Here is a 25738-nt window from a genome sequence, read left to right as displayed (position 1 = left end):
CCTTTCCGGCAGGGACTTCAACTCCCCGAAAGCCCGGCCCGCGCCGCCACCGGCCGGGAATTCTGGGAGTTGGAGTCCGAGAGAGGCCTCGAAGGTAGGGAAGCACCTGCTTCTCGGGCCCTTTCCACACAACTGAATAAAATCCCACATATTCTGCTTTGAACTGGGATATATGGCAGTGTGGACTGAGGGCCCTTCCACACAGCCCTATATCCCAGAATATCAAGGCTGAAAATCCCACAAGATCAGCTTTGAACTGGGCTACCAGAGTCGACACTCAGATAATATGGGATTTCCTGCCTTGATATTCAGGGATACAGGGCTGTGTGGAAGGGCCCTCAGTCAGGAGCCTTCCACACAGCCCTACAGCCCAGAATATCAAGGCAGGAAATCCCACAATGTCTGTTTTGAAGTGGGTTAACTGAGTCCACACTGCCGTATATTCCAGTTCAAAGCAGATATTGTGGGATATAGGGCTGTGTGGAAGGGCCCTCAGATAACCCAGACCCCTTCAAGACAGCTGAATAAAATCCCACATTATCCACTTTGAACTGGAATATATGGCAGTATGGACTCAGATATCCCTGTTCAAAGCAGATATTGTGGGACAGGGATCCACAAACTTTTTAAACAGAGGGCCAGGTCACAGTCCCTCAAATTGTTGGAGGGCCAGATTATAATTTGAAAAAAAATATATGAATGAATTCCTATGCACACTGCACATATCTTATTTGTAATGCAAAAATGGTAAATGACCTTGGAGGGCTGTATCCGGCCCCTGGGCCTTAGTTTGAAGACCCCTGTTGTGGGATTTTCTGCCTTAATATTCTGGGTTATATGGCTTTGTGGAACAGCCCTGGGTCCACACTGCCATATATTCTAGTTCAAAGCAGATAATGAGGAATTTTCTGCCTTGGTGTTCTGGGGACCATTCCACACAGCCATATATCCCAGAATATCAAGGCAGAAAATCCCACAATATCAGCTTTGAACTGGGCTACCAGAGTCGACACTCAGATAATGTGGGATTTTCTGTCTTGACATTTTGGGATATAGGGCTGTGTGGAAGGGCCCTTCATCTCCACTGCCAGATAATCTGGGATAAGAAGATAATCTGGGATCAGATCCTGGGATATAGGAACAGTGCAATGTTATTATAAGTGTTATTGAAGTCCCATCAGTTCTACTGGGGATTCTGGGAGTTGGGGTCAAATGGCGAGAGAGGCCCACAGTTGGGACAAAAACTCAAGCCCTGAGTTTTCAGGACCCTTCCACACAACTGAATAAAATCCCACATTATCTGCTTTGAACTGGGATATATGTCAGTGTGTACTCAGATAATCCAGTTCGAAGTGGATATTGTGGGTTATTTTGGTTTATGTGGCTGTGTGGAAGGAAAGCCCAACTCTCATTGGAGGGAAGGATATTAGCGGCCAAGATGAAGTATTTTGGCCACATCATGAGAAGACAGGAAAGATTAGAGAAGACAATGATGCTGGGGAAAATGGAAGGAAAAAGGAAGAGGGGCCGACCAAGGACAAGATGAATGAATGGCATCCTTGAAATGACTGGCTTGATCTTGAAGGAGTTGGGGGTGGTGATGGCTGACAGGGAGCTCTGACATGGGCTGGTCCATGAGGTCATGAAGAGTCGGAAGCAACTGAATGAATGAACAACAACACATATAATACAGATTATCAAAGCAGGTCATCCACATTATCTTCTTTGAACTGGATTATATGAGGTTCCTTCTGTACTGCCATACAATCCAGTTCAAAGCAGATAATCTGGATTTTATATGGCAGTGTAGAAGGAGCATCATATAATCCAATTCAAAGCAGATAATTTGGACTATCTGCTTTGATAATATTGATTATATAGCAGTGTAGATCCAGCCAGAATCTGCTATTGAATTGCAATCTATTGCGGGCCCTTCCACACATCGCTATATCCCAGAATATCAAGGCTGAAAATCCCACAATATCTGCTTTGAAATGGGTTATCTGAGTCCGTACTCAGATTTTCTGCCTTGATATTCTGGGATATAGGGTTGTGTGGAAGTGCCCTACAGTAACCACAGCCAACAACTGGTATCTGTAGCTTATCCCGCCTACCTGCATGACCTGCGTGACCGCATCTCTGTATATGAACCCACACGATCCCTCCGTTCATCTGGAGAGGCCCTGCTCACGATCCCACCTGCTTCGCAAGCATGTTTGGTAGGGACGAGGGACAGGTCCTTCTCTGTGGTAGCCCCTCCAACTCTGGAACTCTCTCCCCAAGGACATCAGACAACCCCCAACGCTGGCAGTCTTTAGGAAGAGCTTGAAGACCTGGCTGTTCCAGTGTGCCTTTCCAGAATAGGAAACTCCCAGTATCATGTCCCAAACGCACTTTATTAGAGATTTAAGATTGCCTGCACATCGCACCTACCCTAAAATCCTTACATTTCACCTGTCATGTCCAGCACTTTTAATTTTATTTATTACATTTGGCCCCGCCCTTAGTTTTAAATGTGTCATGATGTATTGTTTTCATGCTTTACTGTTATTGCTTTAATCTTTATTGGTTTGCTTTATGAGTTTGATTGTTGCATTTGTTATGCTGTTGTTTTATTGAGGGCCTTGGCCTTTGTCAGCCTTCGGGAGATGTTAGCAGGGTACAAATAAAGTTAATAAATAAATAAATAATATCCTCTGGAAGACTCAGCTGCTAAAGATGCCCCGCCCACCGCGTGATCAAATGACCACGCCCCCTGTGGCTCCTCCTCCCCCTTCCCTAGACGCAACCATGTGTATCAGCCCTTGTAGGGCCTTCTTTGAAAACACTCAAAGCGCTCTATACAAAATCCCGCATTGAATGAGCTAAATAGGGTTTAATTTCTCCCATCCAGCAAACGGAAATGATAAAACTGGTATTTCGTCGTCGTCGTCCCCCCGCAAATGGACGTTGTTGGTGCCTTCCAACCGCGTCCAATTGGCTCCTCCCCCCTTTTCGGTTTAGAAATGGTTTCGCCCAAGAGGCAGCCCTGCCCTCCGCTCTGGACGGGAAGCCAGAAGGGAAAGAAGAAGAGCTTCATCGAGGTGGCAACAGCAGCGGGTAAGTGGCGGAGAAAAAACATGGAGGACGGTTTCGGTTTCCGAAAACACCCCAAACTCCAATATTTACTGGCATTTAAAAAACAATACTTCTATATTTAGATTTCCTTCTGTTGTTCAAGGGCAGGGACAGAGTTCTTTTCCCTGACTTTCATCCTCAAGGATTCAGCCAGCTTTTCAGACCTAACCTTTTGTTCCTTTAGCCCTGCGGTTTCCCAACTGACTTTCTGGGCTTGACAACTTCATCTCCCAGAATCCCTGATCATTGGCCCAGGCAGCGGAAGCTTCTGGGAGTTGAAGTCTAAAGCATCTGGAGAGCTCTAGTGTTTAGTGGTTCTCAACCTGGGGTCCCCAGATGTTTTTGGCCTTCAACTCCCAGAAATCCTAACAGCTGGTAAACTGGCTGGGATTTCTGGGAGTTGTAGGCCAAAAACATCTGGGGACCCCAGGTTGAGAACCACTGCGAGAATCCCAAACTCTGGCCCTCTAGGTTTGGGGACTTCATCTCCCAGAATCCCCAACCCTTGGCCCAGACAACAGAGGCTTCTGGGAGTTGGAAGTCTAAAGCATCTGGAGAACTCGAGGCTGGGAAGCTGGCCTTTAGGGTGACACTAAGAAACCCAAACTCTGACCCTTTAGGTTTGGGAACTTCAGCTCCCAGACTCTGTAATCATTTGCAAAGGAAGCTGAGGCATTCTGGGAGATGAAGTCCAAACCATTCAGGAATCACTGTTTTGGGCTTGGGATTTGGCGGTTCAGTTTGATCGTCTTGGCTGGGAATCCAAATAAGTAACATTTCTGAATGTTTGTGTTTATGGTTTGACAATCCAGGTGTACACTGTATGATGGGGGTTTCTCCCAAATGGGACTGGGGGTTTAGAGGCCTGGTAAGTTGATGAAGGAATAGTCTGCTTTTGAGAGTTCATTTTGACTGAAACAAACAGGCCCAAAGAGTCTAAAAGAGTGTCATTTAATCCATGTCTATTAAAGGTTTCCCCTGACATTAAGTCTAGTTGAGTCCAACTCTGGAGGTTGATGCTCATCTAATTTCTATGCCAAAGAGCCGGCATTGTCCGTAGATGCCTCCAAGGTCATGTGGCCAGTATGAGTGCATGGAGTGCTGTTACCTTCCCGCAGAAGCTGTACCTATTGATCTACTCACATTTGCATGTTTTCGAACTGCTAGGTTGGCAGAAGCTGGGCCTAACAGCAGAAGCTCATTCCACTCCCCAGATTCGAACTGCCAACCTTTCGGTCAGCAAGTTCAGCAGCTCAGCAGTTTAACCTATGTCTAACGTTACCTAAAATATCTACTTCACCTGCCAAGTATGAATCACAAGAATGCCAGACTGGTTTCTCACATCCTCTTCTTTACAGCTTCCTTGTGAAGAGATGAGGGCATTTATTAGGCAGCTTCTTCTTTGTCTGGGGTGACATTTTTGTTTGCGGTCCCTCAAACTGGAGTGACAGAGTTGCGATTGTCTACAATTTACGGTTATTTTGTATTATTTTGCATTATTCTGAGGTGTTTGTATTTGCTTATGGGCATTGAATGTTTGCCCTTTTTTGTGTAAACTATCCTGCATCCCCTCAGAAAGAGAGGGAAGCCTATGAATTAGGTTTTTTATTTATTTATTTATTTATTTATTTATATCCCACTTTTCTCCCTGAATGGGACCCAAAGCAGCTCACAACATTTAAAAAACAGTACAAACAACAAACACATGTCACAATAAACTATCTTATAAGAATTACATACATACAGATTCTAAAATCATTTTAACAATTACTATTATTTCGGGGACTCGTCAGTTGAAATAACACACAGTTCGCACAACTCGCTGCAAGTTAGCCTTCCTGTCATTTCAGATTAGATTAGTACTTTATTGATGCTTAGGCCATAGAAAGGAGATTCCATCTGAACATTAGGAAGAACTTCCGGACTGTGAGAGCTGTTCAGCAGTGGAACTCTCTGCCCCGGAGTGTGGTGGAGGCTCTTTTTTGGAAGCTTTTAAACAGAGGCTGGATGGCCATCTGTCAGGGGTGCTTTGAATGTGATTTTCCTGCTTATTGGCAGAATGGGGTTGGACTGAATGGCCCACGAGGTCTCTTCCAACTCTATGATTCTAGGTCATTCAGATACAGAATATTTATTTATGTATTTATTTACCCTATTTATACCCCACCTTTTTCAACCCCATAAGGAACTCAAGGCGGCTTACTTGTATAGGCAATGATTCAATGCCATGTATGTGTGTGTGTAGCTGTCCCGGGCCACGCGTTGCTGTGGCCCAGTATGGTGATCTGGAAAATACAGTAATGAGAAAGCATTGGTTTCTAATATATGTAATTTCTTTATGCTTGTGGGTAAACAGTATTTCTTGTTTCTTTGTCAGTGTTGATGTGGAGAGTGTCTGGTTTGCCTGCTCAGGAATATGCAACATATCATAGTCCTTCTTTAGGGGTCCCTTTCAAATCTATGATACTATATCTCTCTCTGTGTGTGAATCATATCTATCTATCTATCTATCTATCTATATCTATGGCTGGATGGCTCCCAGTCAGGAGGGTTCTGATTTCATTTTCTTGCCCTGGTGAAGAGAGTTGGACTGGATGGCCTTAAGTATTTTCTGTTGATCATGGGGGTTCTGTGTGGGAAGTTTGCCCCAGTTCAGTTGTTTGTGGGATTCAGAATGCTCTTTGATTGTAGGTGAACTATAAATCCCAGTAACTATAAATCCCAAATGCCAAGGTCTGTTTCCCCCAAACTCCATTTGTGCCAAGTTTGGTCCAGATCTATCATTGTTTGAGTCCACAGTGCTCTCTGGATGTTGGTGAACTACAACTCCCAAACTCAAGGTCAATGCCCACCAAACCCTTCTAGTGTTTTCTGTTGGTCATTGGAGTCCTGTGAGCCACGTTTAGTTCAATGCCTTAATTGGTGGAGTTCAGAATGCTCTTTGATTGTACGTGAACTATAAATCCCAGCAAGTACAACTCCCAAATGACAAAATCAATTTTTTTTGAGTGAAGGACATACATTGGGTTGTTAGGTGTATGCTGTCCAAATTTGGTGTCAATTGGCCCATTGGTTTTTGAGTTCTGTTAATCTCACAGACGAACATTACATTTTTATTTATATAGATATGGTAAAATAAACAGATATATTAAAACGATAATTAAAACCAGATATCAAACTTTAAAACACTATTTAAAATCATATTATCCGAAATCATAGTCCATGTCCATTCCAAATTGTCATTGCACTATTCCATAGTTCTCTAGTGGGTTACTAACTGAACACTTGAGCCCACATCCACATCTTTAGCCTTTTGCTGAAGGTCAAGAGGGAGGGGGCTGATCTAATTTTATTAGGAAGTGAGTTCCATAACCGAGGGGCCACCACTGTGAAGGCTCTTGTCTCTCGTTCCCACCAACCACACCTGAGAAGGAGGTGGGACTTAGAGCAGGGCTCCCCAGACGATCTTAACCCCCTATCTGGCTCAAAGAAGGAGATATGTTCGACAGGTAAACTGGGATGGAACCATTTAGACTTTATAAGCTAAAGCCAGCACTTTGAATTGTGCTCAGTAGCAGACCGGCAGCCAGTGGAGTTGACGTAGCAGAGGATTTGTGTGCTCCCTGTACCTTGCTCTGGTGAGAAATCTGGCTGCCACCTGTTGGACCACTTGGAGCTTCCGAAAAGTCTTCAAAGGCAACCCTATGTAGAGCGCGTTGCAGTAGTCTATTCTCAATGTAACAAGAGCGTGGGCCACCATATAATAAATATGATTAATGAATAAACAAATATGATTCTCTACTGCAGTGGTTCTCAACCTGTGGGCCCCACAGGTTGGTGTGCAATTCCTGGAAATCCCAGCCAGTTTACCAACTGTTAGGATTTCTGGAGTTGAAGGCCAAAACATCTGGGGACCCACAGGTTGAGAAGCACTGCTCTACTGGGAATGAGATACTAAATGGTAATACTAAATGAAGAAGACATTGTACTATTTGTCTTTGTGAGGATTACTTTTGAGTAAACCAGCATATGGATGTATTACTCAGACCATGTTGTGCTTTTAAGTTTAATGCACATAAATGAGTGTAAAATACATCTATTTTTTGTCATCTCGTCGTTGCTTTTGAAGAAACAGTGGCATATAAATCATGATCTGACTCTGATGTTATTGCATCCTAGCACTAGGGTAGGGATCCTATGGTACTCCAAGTGCTTGGAGGACTACAGCTCCCATCAGCCCTGGCTTGAGTAGTCATGGGAGTTGTAATCTCACGGGTTTTGATTGGCCACACATTGCTCCACCAAGTTAATGGCGCTTGCTGAGGATCATGTATCATGGGATCTCGGTCTAGGTCTAAAACTGGCATCTAACTTAGTGGTAGTTCAGAGAGACATATGCACAGTATGCCTTGGGATGCTTCTACACTGTCAAATTAATGCAGTTTGACACCACTTTAATTACCCTAGTTCAACCGTAGGAATTGTAGTTTGGTCAGGCACTGGCACCCTTTGACAGAGAAGGCTAAAGACTTTGTAAAACTACAACTCCTAGGATTCCACAGGATTGGGCCATGAGAGTTAAAGGGTTGTCAAATTGGATTGATTTGAGAGTGGAGATGCATCACTTTGTCATCACTTTGACATTTATAACTTGTGCTGATCAAGCATTGCTTTGAGTGCTGGCCTGGGACTCTAGGACACAAGGTTTGGAAGCCTTACCCAGCCTTGGTAAGCATTTGGGGACCTTGGGCAAGTCATTCTCTCTCAGCCTCAGAGGAAGGCAAAGAAGAGTGGAAGCCTTTGCCAAAAAAACCCTGGGACAGAGTTGCCGTATGTCAGAGCTGACAGAAAGCACATAACAACTGAGTAAAAGGAAATAAGGGTCACATATGGGCAGAAGGTAAATAAATGAACTGGAAGGTGAGTGAAAATAGAACGTTGATAGCATGGCTAGAAGAAACAGCCATTTCCCTTCTCTCTAAGGCAGTGCTTCTCAACCTGTGGGTCCCCAGATGTTTTGGCATTCAACTCCCAGAAATTCTAACAGCTGGTAAACTGACTAGGGTTTCTGGGAGTTGTAGGCCAAAACACCTGGGGACCCACAGGTTGAACCACTGCTCTAAGGGATTCTGGAACAGCTGTTAGTTCAGTATGCCTTAAGGCAGCATATCTCAACCTGAGGATCAGGACCCCTGGGAGAGTTGTGAGGGAGTTGCAGAGGGGTCACCAAAGACCACCAGAAAACATATCTCTGATGGTCTTAGGAACCCCTTTGGCATAGAAGGCTAATGATCTCTCTGCCTGTCCTTCTCTTCCTTTTTGGAAACAGGCGGTGGATTCCCCCACCAAAAGTTCTCCTCGCTGTGATTGGCCAGCCTCTCAGCCAAGGGGAGGGTTGTTTCTGAGACTCCAAACGGGGGAGGGAAGAGCAGGCATGCTTGTTGCATGACAGCGTGGTGTGCATGTGTCTGCGAGGAAGAGCATGCAAGGCTGGAGGGGAGATTCGCACCAGCTAGTCCCTTCAAGGTATGGCGGTTGTGTGGGAAGTTTGGCCCATTTCTATCGTTGGTGGGATTCAGAATGCTCTTTGATTGTAGGTGAACTATAAATCCTGATAACTACAACTCCCAAATGTCCAGATCTGTTTTCCCCAAACTCCACCAGTGTTCACATTTGGGCATATTGAGTATTCGTGCCAAGCTTGGTCCAGATCCATCTCTGGATGTAGGTGAACTACAACTCCAAAACTCAAGGTAATGTTCACCAAACACTTCCAATATTTTCTGTTGGTCATGGTAGTTCTTTGTGCCAGGTTTGGCTCAGTTCCATCATTGGTGGAGTTCAGAATGCTCTTTGGTTATAAGTGAACTATACATCCCAGCAACTACAACTCCCAAATGACAAAATCAATCCCCACCCCCACACCACCAGTACTCTGATTTGGGCGTATTGGGTATTTGTGCCAAATTTGGTCCAGTGAGTGAAAATACTACATTACGATTTATAATAGCAAAATTACAGTTATGAAGTAGCAACAAAAATAATGTTATGGTTGGGGGGTCACAACATGAGGAACTGTATTAAGGGGTCGTGGCCTTAGGAAGGCTGAGAAACACTCCCTTAAGGGTTTCTAATGGCTTAAATGAAACCCAAGTGGAAAAAGAATGTGAAGCATGACCTCTCTGAGTTCTGGCCCATTTAAACAGAAAGCTGAGATACAGGTCTATCTTAGCCATGGTAATATATACCAAAAGATCAGGACGGGTTAGCTTTATCTTTAAGGAAAGTGAGAAGAACGCCTTAGGCAGCTGATGTGGGTGCTATGAAAGAGCCACCAATGATCTGAACCTCTTCACATACCAGGCCTGCAGCTGAAGTCCTTACAATGCTTCTTACATTCTGGGAGGGCAGAAAAACATTCCCACAGATGGGACTAAAGCGGATCAGCCAAGTCATGTACCGAGGAAGGCAAGGATGTTATGGAGTGTCTTTCCATTTTAGAACAAAGATAAACTGTTTTTCTTTTTGTCTCCACTGAAGAGTGTCACTTGACAATTGAAAGAAAGGCAGAACAAAATGTATCTTCTAGTGATTTGGGGCTCTGCCAGGAAGTGGTCATTGACAATCATTTGTTATGGTGCTGTGTGAGTATGCATTCCAGTGAATCACTGGAACTTCTGCCTAAATTTTGCTGAGAAATTGCTCTCCCCCCCCCCCCCTCAGAGTTTTTCAGATGATTACTGCCTGCCTCTGATAGGAAGGTGTTGATCTGAGTCTGAAGGATCTTAGTGGACCCACATTTGGAGTGGCAGTCATGTCAGCCTATACGAAAAGCTACAATCCCTTTGATGAAGACGAGGACGAAGATCTAAAGCCCGTAAAGTGGAACGAAAGCAATGAACCCCCCAGGGGAGCCCCCGACAGACAGAGCTATCTCCAGCAAGAGGTCTTGAGGCGCTCTCAGGCCACAGTTGACAGCACTAACCGCTCACTCGGTCTCATCTATGAGTCAGAACATATCGGAGTGGCCACCTCCGAGGTAAGCAAGACTCCTAATATGTATGGATGTGTATTTCTTGCCTAGATAGCCAGAAGGCACCAGATCCTGATTGTGGAAACTAGGTATAGTCGGCTCTGGTTGATACTTGGATAGATCACCAACACATGCCAGGTACCATTAGCGCTATTTCAGAGGAAGGACCTGGCAGGACCACTATTGAGTATTCCTTGCCTAAGGAAACCCTGCTTTTTTCTCCTGCTCAACCATGGATATGTATATTTGTTTGGGAAGAATGGAAATATTGGCCGTGGCCTTCAAAGCATGTTGATAGGAATGTTCAGGTGTACTCCATAAACAAAGGCGACATGGAGGGTCCCAGTTTTAATTCCCAGAATCAGCTAGAGGAGACTTTTGATCTGAAATCATTACAAGCACCAGTCAAGAGGGACCTGTGGTATGACAAAGTGTAAGGAGCCATTAAATTATTTATTTATTTATTTATAGACTGCTCTCTCTGCCAAGGGCACTCAGGGCAGTTTACATTCAAAATGGCAAACATTCAATGTCATAATCATATTCAAACACATCAAAATAATTCAAAATAATATAAAATGACATTGGTAAACTTATAACAAAGAGAGGAATTAACATTAAAATAAAAGAAAAATACAAATGCTCAAATGAAACATAATCACACTAGTAACATAATTGACATTAAATACATATACCCTGAAAGATTAAACGATTAAAATACATAAAAGAGCCTATCTTACTTGTGCTTTAAAATGTACTATAGCGACCATAGAATACAGGTAAGTTAGCCCGCATTCCAATGAAGTTGGTTTAGGGTATGTAGTCCTCCTCCTCTCGGTACGCTAAAGTGCATAAGTATGTTTTTAGAAGTTTTTTGAAGGAGAGGAGGGTGGGAGTCATTTTTTATTTCTTTAGGGAGGGAGTTCCAGAGACAGGGAACGATCACAGAGAAGGCCCCCTCTCTCATTCCCACCCACCTCTCTTGTGACAGGGATGGGACCGAGAGCAGGACTTCCTCTGCTGACCACAGTGCACAAAGTGGTCTGTATAGGGAAATGCGGTTGGACAAGTTGCCTGAACCCAAACTGTTTGGGGATTTATAGGTAACGACCAGTACGTTGTATTTAGCCTGGAAGCAGACCGGCAGCCAGCAGAGCTGCCGCAACATGGGAGTGGTTCTCTCCCTATATGGAGCCACAGTTAGTAACCTGGCTGCTGATTTCTGAACTACTGTAGCTTCTGAACTATCTTCAAAGGCAGCCCCATGTAGAGAGTATTGCAGTAGTAGGGATGTGACTAAGGCGTGGACTGCTATGACCAAGTCAGGCATCTCAAGGTACGAGCTGAGCTGGTGCACCAGTTTTAACAGTGCAAAGGCGCTCCTGGCCACCGCTGACACTTGAGGTTCCAGGATCACCCCCAGACTGCAACCCTGCGTTTTCAGGGAGAGTGTGACCCCTCCAGCATAGACTGTAATCCTATACCCTGTTCTGCCTTACAGCTCATACAAATCAGTCAAAATGGACACCTATCACCTAATAATAATAATAATAATAATTTATACCCCGCCACCATCTCCCAAAAAGGACTTGAGGTGGCTTACAGAAGCACATACAAGTGCCATAAACATATTAAATACAGGTAAAATCACATCAACGTATTAGACAATATTAGCTCACATAAAAACAGCACATTACAAAAATAAAAAAACCAATCTCAATTAAAATCAATAAAACATACTACTAATTGGCATTAAAATGAATAGTACAACATCCCAGCCACAACCCAAATTCAACTATTAAAGTGCCAGTGTCAATATTACATTGTTTGATCCTTGGATTAGCAGATGTCATAATCATTTCCAAAAAGCCTGCCATGTTTTCAGCACCTTGCGAAATAATATATTAATCTTAAGAATATATACAGACCCAGGTAGTATTTCCAGTACAATGCAAAGGAATTTGCTTTTCCTCTAGATATGACTGCAGAGGGTTGTATTCCTGCAAATTTGAAAAGCCGCAATTGCAGCTCAGATTTGAACTAAACTGAATTGTGTCCTGAAGGCTCAAGTTCAACCCCCAAAGAATGTTTCCATTCCTTGATATCAGAAACATGCCTTATCATAAGTAATATTTGATCACAGAGGAGGTAATTTGGTGTAAGGCACTGTGTCCTTTTTCTTACCCATGTAACTCTAAGCCTGATCTGTGAAATATTTCATAAGCATTTTTTAAAAAACGGTCCCTTTTGGAATGAGCACCTGGGATTCAATAGAGGAATGCTGTAGAAATGCAAAGGTGAACCAGTTAGTACACCTCTCCCTTGGCCCTCCAACTCTCCTTTGCAACATACTAAAGAAATGAGGAAAATAGTCACTTTCAATGCAATTCTTGGAAAGCAATTCTTCAGTAAGTCAAGCACTCACATCCCTTTTCTTCAGTCCTTTTCTTTTTTTAAATTTCCCCTTTAGGAGCTTACCCGGCAGGGTGAGGTACTGAAGCGCACCGAACGAATGGTGGACAAGATGGATCAAGACTTAAAGACAAGCCAGAGGCATATCAACAGCATCAAGAGTGTGTTTGGTGGCTTTGTAAATTATTTCAAGGCCAAGCCGCAAGAGATAAAGCCTGACGAAAATGGGGCCTCTGAGCACCAAGCAAGCAACAAGTAAGCAACTCAGTAGATGATATTTATTTATCATGTCAGAAGCAAATTGAGAATACAGTTACCGTATATTCCAGCATATAAAACGACTGGGCATATAAGACGACCCCCAACTTTTCCAGTTAAAATATAGAGTTTGGGATATACTTGCCATATAAGACTACCCCTCTTCCAACGCACACCAAATAAAATTTTTAAAAGCATCAGATTTGATTTCTATATGGTAATTTTCCTATTACCGTACCTCCTTCTCTGCCTCTCAGATCTCGCACATGCACACCTGTACCGCTTCACTGCAGTTTTCAGGAGTGAGATCTGAGAGGCAGAGGAGGAGGTACGGTAATAGGATACAAGGGTGGGCCAGACAGGTAAAAGAGTTGTGTTTTTCTGGGCCCAGAGCCACTCTTTCTCTTTTTTCCGTACCTCGGGCGCCCCGGGTGCCTGCAGCTTGCTCCCTTCACTTACACCTTCCTGGTGAGGCGCCCCTTCACCTCACCATCGGGACCGCATTAAGTCCACGAATTCTGATGAATCGATTTTCTTCTACCGTACTTGTACAGTGTTGCCCTTAATGCTTTCATACAGTTGCTGCATGCGTCAGGGACGCAGCCACTGCCATTTTTGAGCTCCCCCCACAATATGCAGCAACCACAGATTCTCCAGTCCAGATTGGAAGTTTCAGCACTCGCTCTATAAAAAGACTCCTGGCTTATAAGACTACTCCCGCATATAAGATTATTCCCATGCATAAGGCTACTCCAGCGTATAAGACGACCCCCGACTTTTGAGAAGATGTTCTTGAGTCAAAAAGTAGTCTTATACGCCAGAATATACAGTATATATATAACCACAAGCTAAGTTAAAAACTTAGCATTATATTAAATTTCCTTTGACCAGAAGCTGGCCACTTGGAGTGCCACTGTAAGGAGATCCTCCATTGTGCATTTGGCATGGCTCAGACCTCATTGTAGTAAGTGGTCTGTGGTTTGCTCTTCGCATTCGCATGTTGTGGACTCCACTTGGTGGCCCTGTTTCTTAAGATTGACTCTGTATCTCATGGTGCCAGATCGCAGCCTGTTCAGTGCATTCCAAGCTGCCCAGTCTTCTGTGTGCCCAGGGGGGAGTTTCTCATCTGGTATCAGCCACTGATTTAAGATTCCAGGTTTTAGCCTGCCACTTTTGGACTCTAGCTTGCTGAGGTTCCTGCGAGTATTTCTGTAGATCTTAGGAAGCTATTTCTTGATTTAAGGTGTTGGCTTGCTGGGTGATATCCGAACAGAGGATGGGTCAGAGATGTCAATGCCTTGGTCCTTTCATTGCAGGCTGCTACTTCCCAGCGGATGTCAGGTGGTGCAATACCGGCTAGACAGTGTAATTTCTCCAGCGGTGTAGGGCGCAGACAACCTGTGATAATGCGGCATGTCTCATTAAGAGCCACATCCACTATTTTAGTGTGGTGAGATGTGTTCCACACTGGGCATACGCTTGGCAGAATGGCCAAGTGCAAGGGCAGATGTCTTCACTGTCACTGGTTGTTTACCCCAGGTTGTGCCAGTCAGCTTTTGTATGATATTATTTGTAACACACACTTTTTGCTTGATATTTAAGCAGTGCTTCTTGTAAGTCAGAGCATGGTCCAGAGTGATTCCCAGGTATTTTGGTGTGCTGCAATTATTTATTTATTTACTAGCTGTATCCGCCACGCGTTGCTGTGGCCAACCTTCCCTCCCTCTTTCTTTCCTTCCTTCCTTCCCTCTTTCCTTCCTTTTCTTCACTTTTTTCTTTCATTCTCTCCCTTCTCTTCCCTTCCTTCCCCCCTTTTCTTTCCCTTCCTCTTTCTCCCCTCTCTACCTATTCTTGCACTGCAACTCCCAGCAGTCCTCCTGATCAATCTTTCTATCTATCTATCTACCTATCTATGTCTGTCTGTCTATCTATCTATCTATCTATCTATCTACCTTATCTTTCTGGGGGATTGCTGGGAGTTGCAGTCCAGGAATAGGAAATTGGAAATATGCAGGGATTGGGATGCTCTCAAAGAAATCCAAGGAGAAGAAAGCTTGCAGCTTGGAAGCAGTGCATTTGGATCATCCTCCTCTCCTAAAGGGCCTGGTTTAGGGGATGCTGGGAGCTGTAGTCCAGAAGAGAGAGTGGACATGCTATTGTGTGTTTTGTTTGCCGGGGGAGTCGTTTTTCCTATGCACTGTAGCGTCTTTTTGCTTTTTTTGACCTTTTAAGTTCCTTCTGTTGTATTTTACAGTGTTTTTATGAGTGATGGTCATTCATCGGCCCGATAGCTGTATTGTGTCCAAATTTCGTGTCAATTCGCTCAGTGGTTTTTGAGTTATGTTAATCCCACAAAGGAACATTACAATTTTATTTATGTAGATTTATTTAATGTATTTGTATACCGCCTTTCTCAGCCCATAGGCAACTCCAGTGGGATTCCTTCCCAAGTAATCCTTAGAGCTTGAGATGCTTGTCCATTCGTAAGATGGAAAGCACATGTCTGTGTTTTAGATTTATTAGGAATCAACTGGTTTTCCCTGTAATTGGCAGTAAGAGCACCTAAAGCAGTGGTTCTCAACCTGGGGTCCCCAGATGTTTTTGGCCTACAACTCTCAGAAATCCCAGACAGTTTACCAGCTGTTAGGATTTCTGGGAGTTGAAGGCCAAAAACATCTGGGGACCCCAGGTTGAGAACCACTGAGCTAAAGCTTCAGAGAGCTTCTCTTCAACCATTTCAAAGCTCCCTGCTTGAGCAGTGATGGTACTGTCATCAGCATAGATGAAACTCTCTGTCCCTTCTGATAGAAAATACAGGAATTGAATCATCTGCATGAAATTTGGGGTGCAGATCCAGTTTTGCAGTGAAGCTTCGGTCCACATCTTCAATATAACACCTTATTTCCAGTTGATTCGGGAAAGCCTACCTTAGTCACAATAGTCAAATTCATACATTGTAAGCCAGGGTTGATATGAATTCGGATTAATTGGGGCTTGTTGTGCACTAGCATTTGCCACTTCTTGGTTGCAGAAGCAGGCAAACAAACCAGAAAGTCTCCTTAGAGGTGGAAAGACTAGACAAAACGATGTGAAAATTTGGAAAAAGTTTTTCTGCCTCCAATTGTAAATGGGATACTTTCGGAGGCAGAAAAGAACTCAGCAGAGATTGACTCTATTGGCTGCTTCATTTTTGCCTCCCCAAATAGGAAATTATATTGAGGTAATGCAGAAAGAAATCTATCTATATATCTAATGAAAGTGAAAATATGTATATGTGTGTGTGGCTGGGGTGCCCACTTCCACAGGCAGGCTCCTGCTTCCACAAACAGTTTTAACCCACAGTGCTGAGGAGCCACCAAAGGTGCTCCCTCCAATGACATTTCAGCTTATAGCCCAGCCCCTGCCAATGTCCTCCACAAACACCATACGGACCACCACCCAAAGAATGCTTTCATTTGGGACAATTTCATCCTAGATTTTATGTGTTTCCTCCACCACAGGCATCCCAGTGTTTCTTACTCCCTCCATTGGTATGGAATACATATCATCCCGCCCACTCCCTCTCCCTTAACCCTTTCCTACTCTTTTCAACTCTGTCTGCACAACAAACAGAGCAGAACTAATCAGAAACCAAACATATTGAAGGAGTTTGGGGGATTGACTCCACATGATGGAAGTTGTAGTTCACCCTGCATCAAGTCAGAGCACTGTGACCCCCACTGACAATGGACCTGGACCACATTTGGCACACAGAACCCCCATGACCAAAGAAAAATACTGGAGAGGTTTGGAGGGAATTCACCTTGATGTATAGCCATTGTAGGTACCAGGATTTATAGTTCACCTGCAATCAAAGAGCACTAAAAATGACTTATTCGAATAACCCGGGCAACACCAGGTACCTAAACTAGTTGTAAATAAAAAAAATGCTGCAAGGCAGCACTCAGCATCACAGCTATTTCTTTCTCCCCAGATTAAAAGAAGCATTGTCTGTCAGTAAAGAACAGGAGTCAAAGTACCAGGAGAGTCATCCAAATTTGCGGAAGCTGGATCATTCAGGTTTGTTTCATCTTGCTTCTTGAACTTTCTTGGAATCGGCTCGACTGGATCTCTTTCACCTCTTAGTTGTGAGCATTGGTCATTTATTTATTTTACCTAAAGGGTTTCTACTTTGCTGTGCAATCCAAAAAGGTGCTCGGAGCAGCCAAGGAAAATCGAGCACTTGAAAGTCCCCTTCCCTCAGATGTCTTTCAAACATCCAAGAAGCCACATAATCTAGAAAGGAAGGCTTCAAGGACAAATGGTCTGACTGTGAACCTTGGAGATAGGGGAGTTCTGCACAGATGCCAGCTTTGTCAGTTAGCTGGTAACATTTTCCCGTAATAGCCCCAAGGTTACAAATGTATGTGTAGTATTGGGCAAGTTTGAAGGAAAGGATTGCACTGCTCACTTCTAACAACAAACAAATGTTTATGATTGTCACTTATGGGTTTCAATAATTTAGTAATATTTGCTTGCCACGAGGCATGTCCTGTATGGCATTTAGACCTGGTGCTACCAAAGTTGATGGTTGGTAAATATTGCCTTTCTTTCTTACCAGACTATAGTTCCAGTGGAACCAATTCAATTCCTTCATCTCAACGTGATAACTACCCCAAGAATCAATACCTTCAATCTTATCACCAGCAAGTTGATAACAATTTAGGTAAGCTGTAACAGCCTACCTAAGTGGGGCTTCCTCATGTTTACTCTCTAGTTGTTTCACCCTCAAATAAAGCCTTGGTGATTTCTCAGGTGGCGAAGGGGTGTGGAGTTTGTTTCCAGGGAGAAATGGGCATATTTCCCCGTTTTTTTCCTCCTACTGCAGAAAGAAATGGGAACTCTAGGACCATTGTTATTGATAATCTCAGCTTGTTTCTCCCCCTCTCCATTGGAAATGGGAGGGATAGAGACAGCATGGTGACAAAATGGGACCTCTAAAGTTGCTGGCAGATCATGGGTGAAGGGTGGAATTTTCCATTGGTTTTCTTCAGCAAAATTGTCAGCCAGAGCAGAAATACATAAGTTTAGTGATTGTGGTTTCTCCCAAAATCATATAATAGTAATAGTAACAACAACAACAACTTTATTTGTAGACCACCCTATCTCCCTGTGGGGACTCAGGGCGGTTTCCAACACATATGGCAAGCATTCAATGCCAACAAAGAAACATATCAACAAATTACATCAAAACGAGACATCAAACAATATGAAACAGCCTAACTGTAAACTTAATACCAATTAAGAATATACCAAGACATCAAACTTAACAACCCTATCAGACATAATCACTTCATATACATTTACACAATATAAAAACACTTTATTTTGTGTAGGATGTGGATTCCAACATCTGACAGGCTGAGGTCAATTCCAGTATAGACAGGATTCCAGTATAGACAGAAAACGAAGATCTTCTGGGGAGGCCCTACTCTCAGTCCCACCACCATCACAGACGCGTTTGGCGGGAACAAGAGACAGGGCCTTCTCAGTGATTCCCACCCCCCCGGTTATGGAACTCCTTTCCTGGCAATATTAGATCAGCCCCCTCCCTCTTGTCCTTCAGAAGGATAGTGAAGACCTAGCTGTGGGACCAATTGGGGCAGTGCAATGAGGCAATAATAGAATGGTGTCCTGAAATGGTTTTAAAGCAACTGATTTTAAAGTGGATATAAGTGATTTTAATGTTTGTATATATTTATGGTATTATTTCTCGGCATTGAATGTTTGCCGTATATATGTTGTGCTCTGCCCTGAATCCCCTACAGGGGGAGAAGGGCGGAATATAAATGCTTTAAATAAATAAATACATTTAATGTAGCTAAACGATGATATATGTCAGGACATATTAGTCTTCCTCTTCTCCATACACCAGAGTCCATAAGTGTGTTTTTAGCCATTTTTTAAAGTCTAGGAGAAAGAGAGCAGATTTTAATATTTTAGGGAGGGAGTTCCAGAGGTGGGGAGTGATCACAGAGAAGGCCCCTTCTCTCGTTCCCACCAGCCATGCTTGAGATGGGGGTGGGACCGAGAGCAGGGCCTCCTCCGTGGATCGCAAGGCTCAGGCCAGTTAGTATACGGATATGCAGTTCTGCAAATATTCTGGGCCTGAATTGTTTAGGGCTTGATAATTAATGACGAGCACTTTGGATTTAGTCCAGAAGCAGATCGGCAGCTAGTGGAGCTGCTGCAGCATGGGAATCATCCTCTCATGATACGGCACTCCGCTTAGTAACCTGGTTGCCGATCTCTGCATCAATTGCAGCTTCTGAACTATCTTCAAAGGCAGCCCCAGGTAGAGAGCATTGCAGTAGTCCAAATGCGAAGTAACCAAGGACTACCATAGCCAAGCCTGGTGTCTCAAGGTACGGGTACAGCTGGCGCACAAGTTTTAACTGTGGCCACCTCCGACACCTGGGGTTCCAGAGTCAGCTATGAGTCCAGGATCACCCCCAGACTGTGAGAACCTGGGTCTTCAGGGGGAGTGCGACCCCGTCCAACACAGATTGAAATCCCACACCCTGATCCGCCTTCCGACTGACAGGAGTACCTCTGTTTTGCCTGGATTTACCTTCAATTTATTAGCCCTCATCCAGTCCATCATTGATGACAGGCACCACTTTAGGGGCTGGATGGTATCCTTGGCTTTTGGTGGGAAGGAGTGATAGAGTTGGGGGTCATTGGCATCAATTTGACATCGAACTCCAAAAGTCCAGGTGATCTCTTCCAGTGGTTTCATGTAAATATTAAACAGCATGGGGGGCAGAATTGAACCCTGAGGGACCCTACAGGCCATGGAGTCAAATAGGAGTCTCCCAGCACCGCCTTCTGGGTTCGTCCCTCCAGGGAGGACCGGAGTCACTGTAGAACAGTGCCTCCCAGTCCCATCACACTCTGAAAGTCACATTTTCATATCCAAAACTAAATGGGTACGGTGAAATCAATGTGCTGCTTTCATAAAAGTCAATGATACTGAGTTGGGAATGGCCTGGAAACAGCAGAGATTACTGTCATCAGGAACTGATCTCCACACTTAATAAATTTCAGAACAATTGATTCACACAGCAGGATACTGGAGCACCTTAATTTGATTGTGGCATGAGCCTTTGCAGGTGAGAGTCTGAGTTAAATGGATCCCCAGCGTCTTAAACTGGTTGCTTCCCAACTATTTTGGGCTATAACTACCATGTTTCCTACCAACTAAATACATTGGCTTGGGTTGATGGGCATTGTTCTTCAAAGCATGGAGGATATCAGGTTGGAGAAGGTGGCCTTAGGACTTTCCGGAATTAAAATGAGCACCCATCTGCATCACTGTTCCTTAGTCCAAGAAATGGGCAGAGCGAGAGTTGTAGTGAACTTCCTCTCAGAAAAGGTGGCACTATTTTTCTGCTGCTAATATTGCTCTGTGTGTTCTTGGCCCTCTTACAGATGAGATGTCCTCTGGTCTGGGCCGTCTGAGGAACCTTGCTCTGGGCTTGCAGTCTGAAATTGAGGTGCAAGACGAAATCCTGGATCGCCTCACCAACAAAGTCGACACGCTGGACATCAATATCAAAAGCACAGACAAAAAAATCAAGGAGCTTTAAGGCGCTCCCAATTCTCAACTCCCATATTTGAACTTGGCACATTTGATATGCTTGTCTGTTGTCTTGCTGTCTAGGAAACTACCAGCAGAAAGAAAATGGCCTGTGTGACTGTCTTGCTTTGTGATTAAAACTGAATAGCCTTAAATTCAGTCAGAGAAATTTAAGCCACCTCCTTTTATGTGTTTAAGAGCAAGTTTAAGAACTGCCTGTTGGAGCTTCTGATTTCAGAGTCACTGTCTCAGTTCTGTACAAATCTACAAAAGCTGTGAGCTTCTACTTTTACAGTGCCCTTTGGCCTTCGGTTATGGCAGACGTTCCATACGATGAGTGTATCTTCATTGCCTGTTTCATGAGAAGTGTTACTCATTCCTTACTCTGAAATGGTAAATACTGTAGGCTGTGCATTGTGGAGTAGCTGTTCATTTACTTCTTCGTCAGCTTTTTAAAGTTTGGGAAGACCAATAAGCTTCTGTCAAAAGCAGAGGTTGCGGTCCAGAAGCAAAGCAACTATATGAAGACAGCGGTGGTTCTGGTAGTCTTTCTCTTCCAATATAAGCAGTAAGGCCCAGCATGATTTGCTATATATTTTAAAAAGAGGTTTACTGTCTGCTTGCTTCTGTTTGTAAATGGACTTGATGAGGATGTTGCAAGAGTGCTCAGTTTTAGATTTGTTTATACAGCCACCCTTTCCCTGTTGCCTGATGCCAAAGGGCCAATTGCTTCTGGTTTTCATTTCAGAAGCAATGTGTAAGCTGGCATCTAGAAACACCCCTGTGGTCTGGGCACACATGAAACAACTCTGCCTGCTGGTCAATTATTATAGGTCACCTGCTTTAGGATTGCATATCGTATCGGTCTGTCATTGCTGAAACGGGCACCGTCCTGCTCCTTAATTAGTCTCAGCATGTACATTCTGCAGCAGAGCTCTCTATGTACAGTGTAACCCGCTGTCCTTTTTGAATCTATGTGATTGTTTCTGTGTTTACCAAATATGAAGGTTTTTGAAACTGCACTCAGTGACAAATACCATCTCTTAAACCCACACAGTGAATCATCGGTGCAATAAAGAACAACTGAAAATTGCAGTAATTAATATAATTACCTCTGTCACATGCCAGTGGTCACTGAGAACTAATGTGAATGGTAGAGTTTCAGTTACAAGAGTATACTTTCTGCTGACTTTGGCTCTGACTCCCCTCGTAATTCCTGAGAAACTTGGCAGAAATCTATCACTACTATGGTATCAACTATGGATCCGTTCTATCAAATCTGTTGTTGTAGTTCGTAATCCACCTCTCACATAGTAAAGATTAAAACCAAGTGGCTTATTCAGTGGCAACACAATTGTAAGGAACATACGTGCCTTGTCACTAGGAATTGTGCTTCAAAAGGCTGTCTAATATGTCTTTCTGATGGAGGACCACAGTTCCCTGTCCTGTCTGAAATGTTTACTGGATGGTTGAAGGATAGCAGTGACTTAGGAATTTCAGGTATGTTTGTTTATAGCTCAGTTTTAGAAAACTGCCAACTAGAGTCTTGACTTCCCAAGCAAGACAATCACCTATCTTCCCATTATCTGTAAAAAGAACTTTGTTGTCAAGCAGGGCCTGGAGAAAATTTCTTGCCGTATTCAGCTTGTCTGTTGTCTTGGCAATGAGTGGCTCTCTTAAATGAAAAAGAGAGAACCTTTGGAAAAGACTGGCAAGTGTTACAACTTTGGTTTTCTTTGTGTTGGAGGATAACTATGGTGTAGTTGCCAAGCGGGAAAGGCAAAAAATAAAACTTCCCCTCCTCACATGAAGCCGCCTTGGTTGCTTTTCTCAATTGACAGGCTACGAAACCTGCACAGATATTCTTTGCATCGCAATTACCTTTTGGAACGGCTTGCAAAATAAAACTTGCCTTTGCCCCACTTCGTACATTGTTTTGATGCTGGCTTTCCTCCTCATGTCTCACTTTTCTCCTGTTTCATCTCATTTTGAATCCCAACTTCTCATCAGGGTATACAAATAGGGGTTTTCTCCTTTTGGGGGCTTTTTTCTGGAATTGATTTCCCTTTAAGATTTTGTGTATGCTCTGTGCGGCTCCCCTATAATTTTCCTCCTTTTGGCAGATGGCACTTTGAACCATCAGTTGTTGCAAAAGGCAAATATAAGTAAACATGAAGGACAAACAAGGCTGTTTTGTAATAATGATGTAGCTTTAGTGTCTCACTAAGACATCTGTTGGAGAGAAAGAAATGTGATGAAGAAACTGACTTGGTAAAAAAAAATCTGAATTCAGGTATTGCTGAAAGATTTGTTTGTGTATTAATGTTTTAATTTCACTGTCGCTTTGAAGAGCAATCAAGGAGGACCTCTATTTGGAAACCAATTGTATCAAAATAAAGTACGTTGTTCCAAGTGTAACAAATGCTCTTTGAAAAGACATGCTAACAGTGCTGGTGTACAAATGGATCTTCAGTATGCAAGCTCATGCTACAAACTGCTTTTTCTCAGCCTTGTAAGAGACCAGGAAACAGCAGTGCTTGTGTTCCTGGTGGAAGTCAAGATAGCCATAATTCAGGAAACACGACGTCATAGGATTTTGCAAGTGGGAAGGAAAATAATCCTAGAGAGCATATGTAAAATCCATGGGTTTATGCCTTGATTCTCACAGGGAATGAACTCAATCTAGAATGTATGCGAGACTTCAAGACGCACCGTAGAATACGAGATGTAATGGAGATGGCATCTATCCTAAACATGGTCCCAAATTGCTAGTTTACTTTGTGCATGTAACTCTTTTTTGTTGTACAGAGGAGTGTTCAAATGGAACTTCACTTTGATGAGGACGTTTTCGCTTTGAAAACCAACTGTATTTCTTCTCAGTGCTATGGAAGCATTTTTACCTTTGCAGACAATTGTTGCCACATCTCTTCTCTTTTGTTGTAAACTAAACTTTTATCTTGACTTTTTTCTACTTGCAAGGCTAACCTTTCTACTTAGAAAAATGAGAGAGAAATGTATTGCTGTAGTGTCACACTTTATTCGATGTGCTTTTAGTCGATCAATAAAGGTGCTTATGGTCAGAGACTCCTGTTTCTTGACATTGCTGTTGGAAAGTCAAAACAGATTCTCAGGGTGTGAGAAAGGATGTTGTATTCCCAGAAATAGCTTGTCACACTTCTGCAAAGAAATACTAGTGTGGCCTTACGAAACAAGAACCTGCAGAAGTTTTACAAAAATCATTTCCAAATCTAACAAATGGCAACCATTAGTATTCAGAGCAGTATGTAAAATATTCACAGAGTGAGGTCCCACAACGACGGTGGCTTCTCAATCTGTTGCAGCCTTCTTCCGCCTTCACAGCTGTTGTAACATGTACTACCATGTTATCCTCCGCCTGCTCCGCCGTTGAGGTCTTTGGGTCTTTGGATTGTGCTTGGTCTGGAACCTCCCCTGTGGTCACTCCTGGGAGTTCATGACTCCAGTCATTGCACCCGCAGGTTCATTGGAACATGCAAGCCCCCTCACCACGACAAGGTGATAATCCATCGAGGGGGACATCTGTAGGGATACCAAGGTGCTTGTTTATAAAGCTATTGTCCTCCCAACCCTTCTATACGCCTGTGAAATGACTATCTACAGACGTCACATGCAACTCCTGGAACGATTCCATCAGCTCTGCCTCCGAAAAATCCTGCAAATCTCTTGGGAAGACAGGCAAATGTCAGCATGCTGGAAGAAGCAAAGACCACCAGCATTGAAGCGATGGTCCTCTGCCATCAACTCTGCTGGACCGGCCACATTGTCCAGATGCCCAATCACCATCTCCCAAAGCAGTCGCTCTACTCCAAACTCAAGAACAGAAAACGGACTGTTGGAGGACAGGAAAAGAAATTTAAAGATGGGCTCAAAGCCAACCTTAAAAACTGGCATAGACACCGAGAACTGGGAAGCCCTGGCCCTTGAGCGCTCTAGCTGGAGGTCAACTGTGACCAGCAGTGTTGTAGAATTTGAAGAGGCACAAATGGAGGGCAAAAGAGAGCTGTGCAAAGAGAGAAACGTGCCAACCCCGACCGGGACCACCTTCCACCTGGAAACCGATGCCCTCACTGCAGGAGAACATACAGGTCAAGAATAGGGCTCCATAGTCACCTACGTACCTACCGCCAGGACAGCAAACTTGGAGGACCATCATCCTTGGACAACGAGGGATCGCCTAAGTGGTGTAAAATATACAATAGAATCTGTCAGTGTAGAACCTTGTTCTTTCTGTGGTCAAGCATGGCCCCCTCCCCCAAAACTGTCAAATTAATAAAGATAATTTGCTGGAACCATGGTAGGAAGACCCGCAGAGAACAGGAGCCCGGAGCCCAGCTGATCAACGATGTGAATGATTGGAGGAGCAAAGGAGCCAAGCAGCAGCTACCAGCACTCTGAGAACTTGGTGGTGTGTTACCCTCATATTTGATTCTTTGTATTCTCTTTGCCTCCTGTGTCTTTCTCTTTCCTTCCCATCTCTGGCAGCCATAACGACTTGGCCTCATAGCCCTCAGAGCAGGGCTCCCCCCCCCCCCCAGGATGTAACCTCCCTTCACCCCAACTAAACCCTGAACCAACCCTTTTCCTCATGGGTAACTCAGCTTCCTTGATTGGGAACCCCCATGGTATCCATGGACCCTTTATGTGTGTGTATAATGTAATATTTCATTTTTATGAACTTTTGGAGTATGACGCCACCAAGCAAGACTCAGGTAACCTTTCACCAGCACCTCTCGACTCTGAAATCTCCTCCAGTGGTTTTTCTTGGTCATCACCTAACGACAGTGGAGTCAAGCACCCATCATTTCTGGAACCAATCCATCTCTATTGGTTCCCATAAGACCAACAGGACCCAGAGTTGGGCTGCCCCTCTTTTGTACAGCCACCTGGACATAAGAAAGAAACATTCCTCATTTGGCATTTCTTCCCTGATACCAGGAGGTCTTGCCCTGTCTTCCACAATGCCATTTCCCCTTTTCCCAAGGGATCCATATATTAAAATTACATTTTTATTGGCTGGCCAGAATGCTAAAATCTATATTATGAATGAATGAATGGTTTATTGTACTAGCCATAGGCCATGACATCAGTAATACACTAACTTTATAAACACTTTCCAATATAAACCTTAAAATGTAACAAGAATTAAAACTAAAACAAGTTCTTTAAAATTATGAAAGCAGAAACATGACAATAACAGTGTCTGCTTTGAGTCATTCCAAACCGTTTCCATTTCTGACCCCCAGTATGGGTTTTGCTACTTT

At 43.7% G+C, this 25738-nt stretch overlaps 1 protein-coding gene across 2 annotated transcripts; it reads left to right on the top strand.

Annotated features, from left to right (window-relative positions):
* Positions 1-9: 9 nt before the first annotated feature.
* Positions 10-23522, top strand: SNAP29 (synaptosome associated protein 29). Of its 2 annotated transcripts, none has more exons than XM_060785927.2 (7): positions 10-94; positions 3004-3099; positions 9841-10156; positions 12621-12817; positions 16794-16879; positions 17421-17525; positions 20291-23522. In XM_060785927.2, exons 3-7 carry the CDS (start codon positions 9932-9934, stop codon positions 20446-20448), a joined length of 771 nt encoding a protein of 256 aa, XP_060641910.2. In that variant the 5' UTR covers positions 10-94; positions 3004-3099; positions 9841-9931; the 3' UTR covers positions 20449-23522. The 2 variants fall into 2 exon arrangements, with proteins under 2 accessions (XP_060641910.2, XP_060641909.2); XM_060785926.2 differs by having other exon boundaries at positions 12-94; positions 2894-3099.
* Positions 23523-25738: the final 2216 nt, after the last annotated feature.

This window comes from Anolis sagrei, chromosome X (genome assembly GCF_037176765.1).
Source record: "Anolis sagrei isolate rAnoSag1 chromosome X, rAnoSag1.mat, whole genome shotgun sequence".
Taxonomy (NCBI): domain Eukaryota; kingdom Metazoa; phylum Chordata; class Lepidosauria; order Squamata; family Dactyloidae; genus Anolis; species Anolis sagrei.
This window is presented reverse-complemented; position numbering and strand designations above follow the sequence as displayed.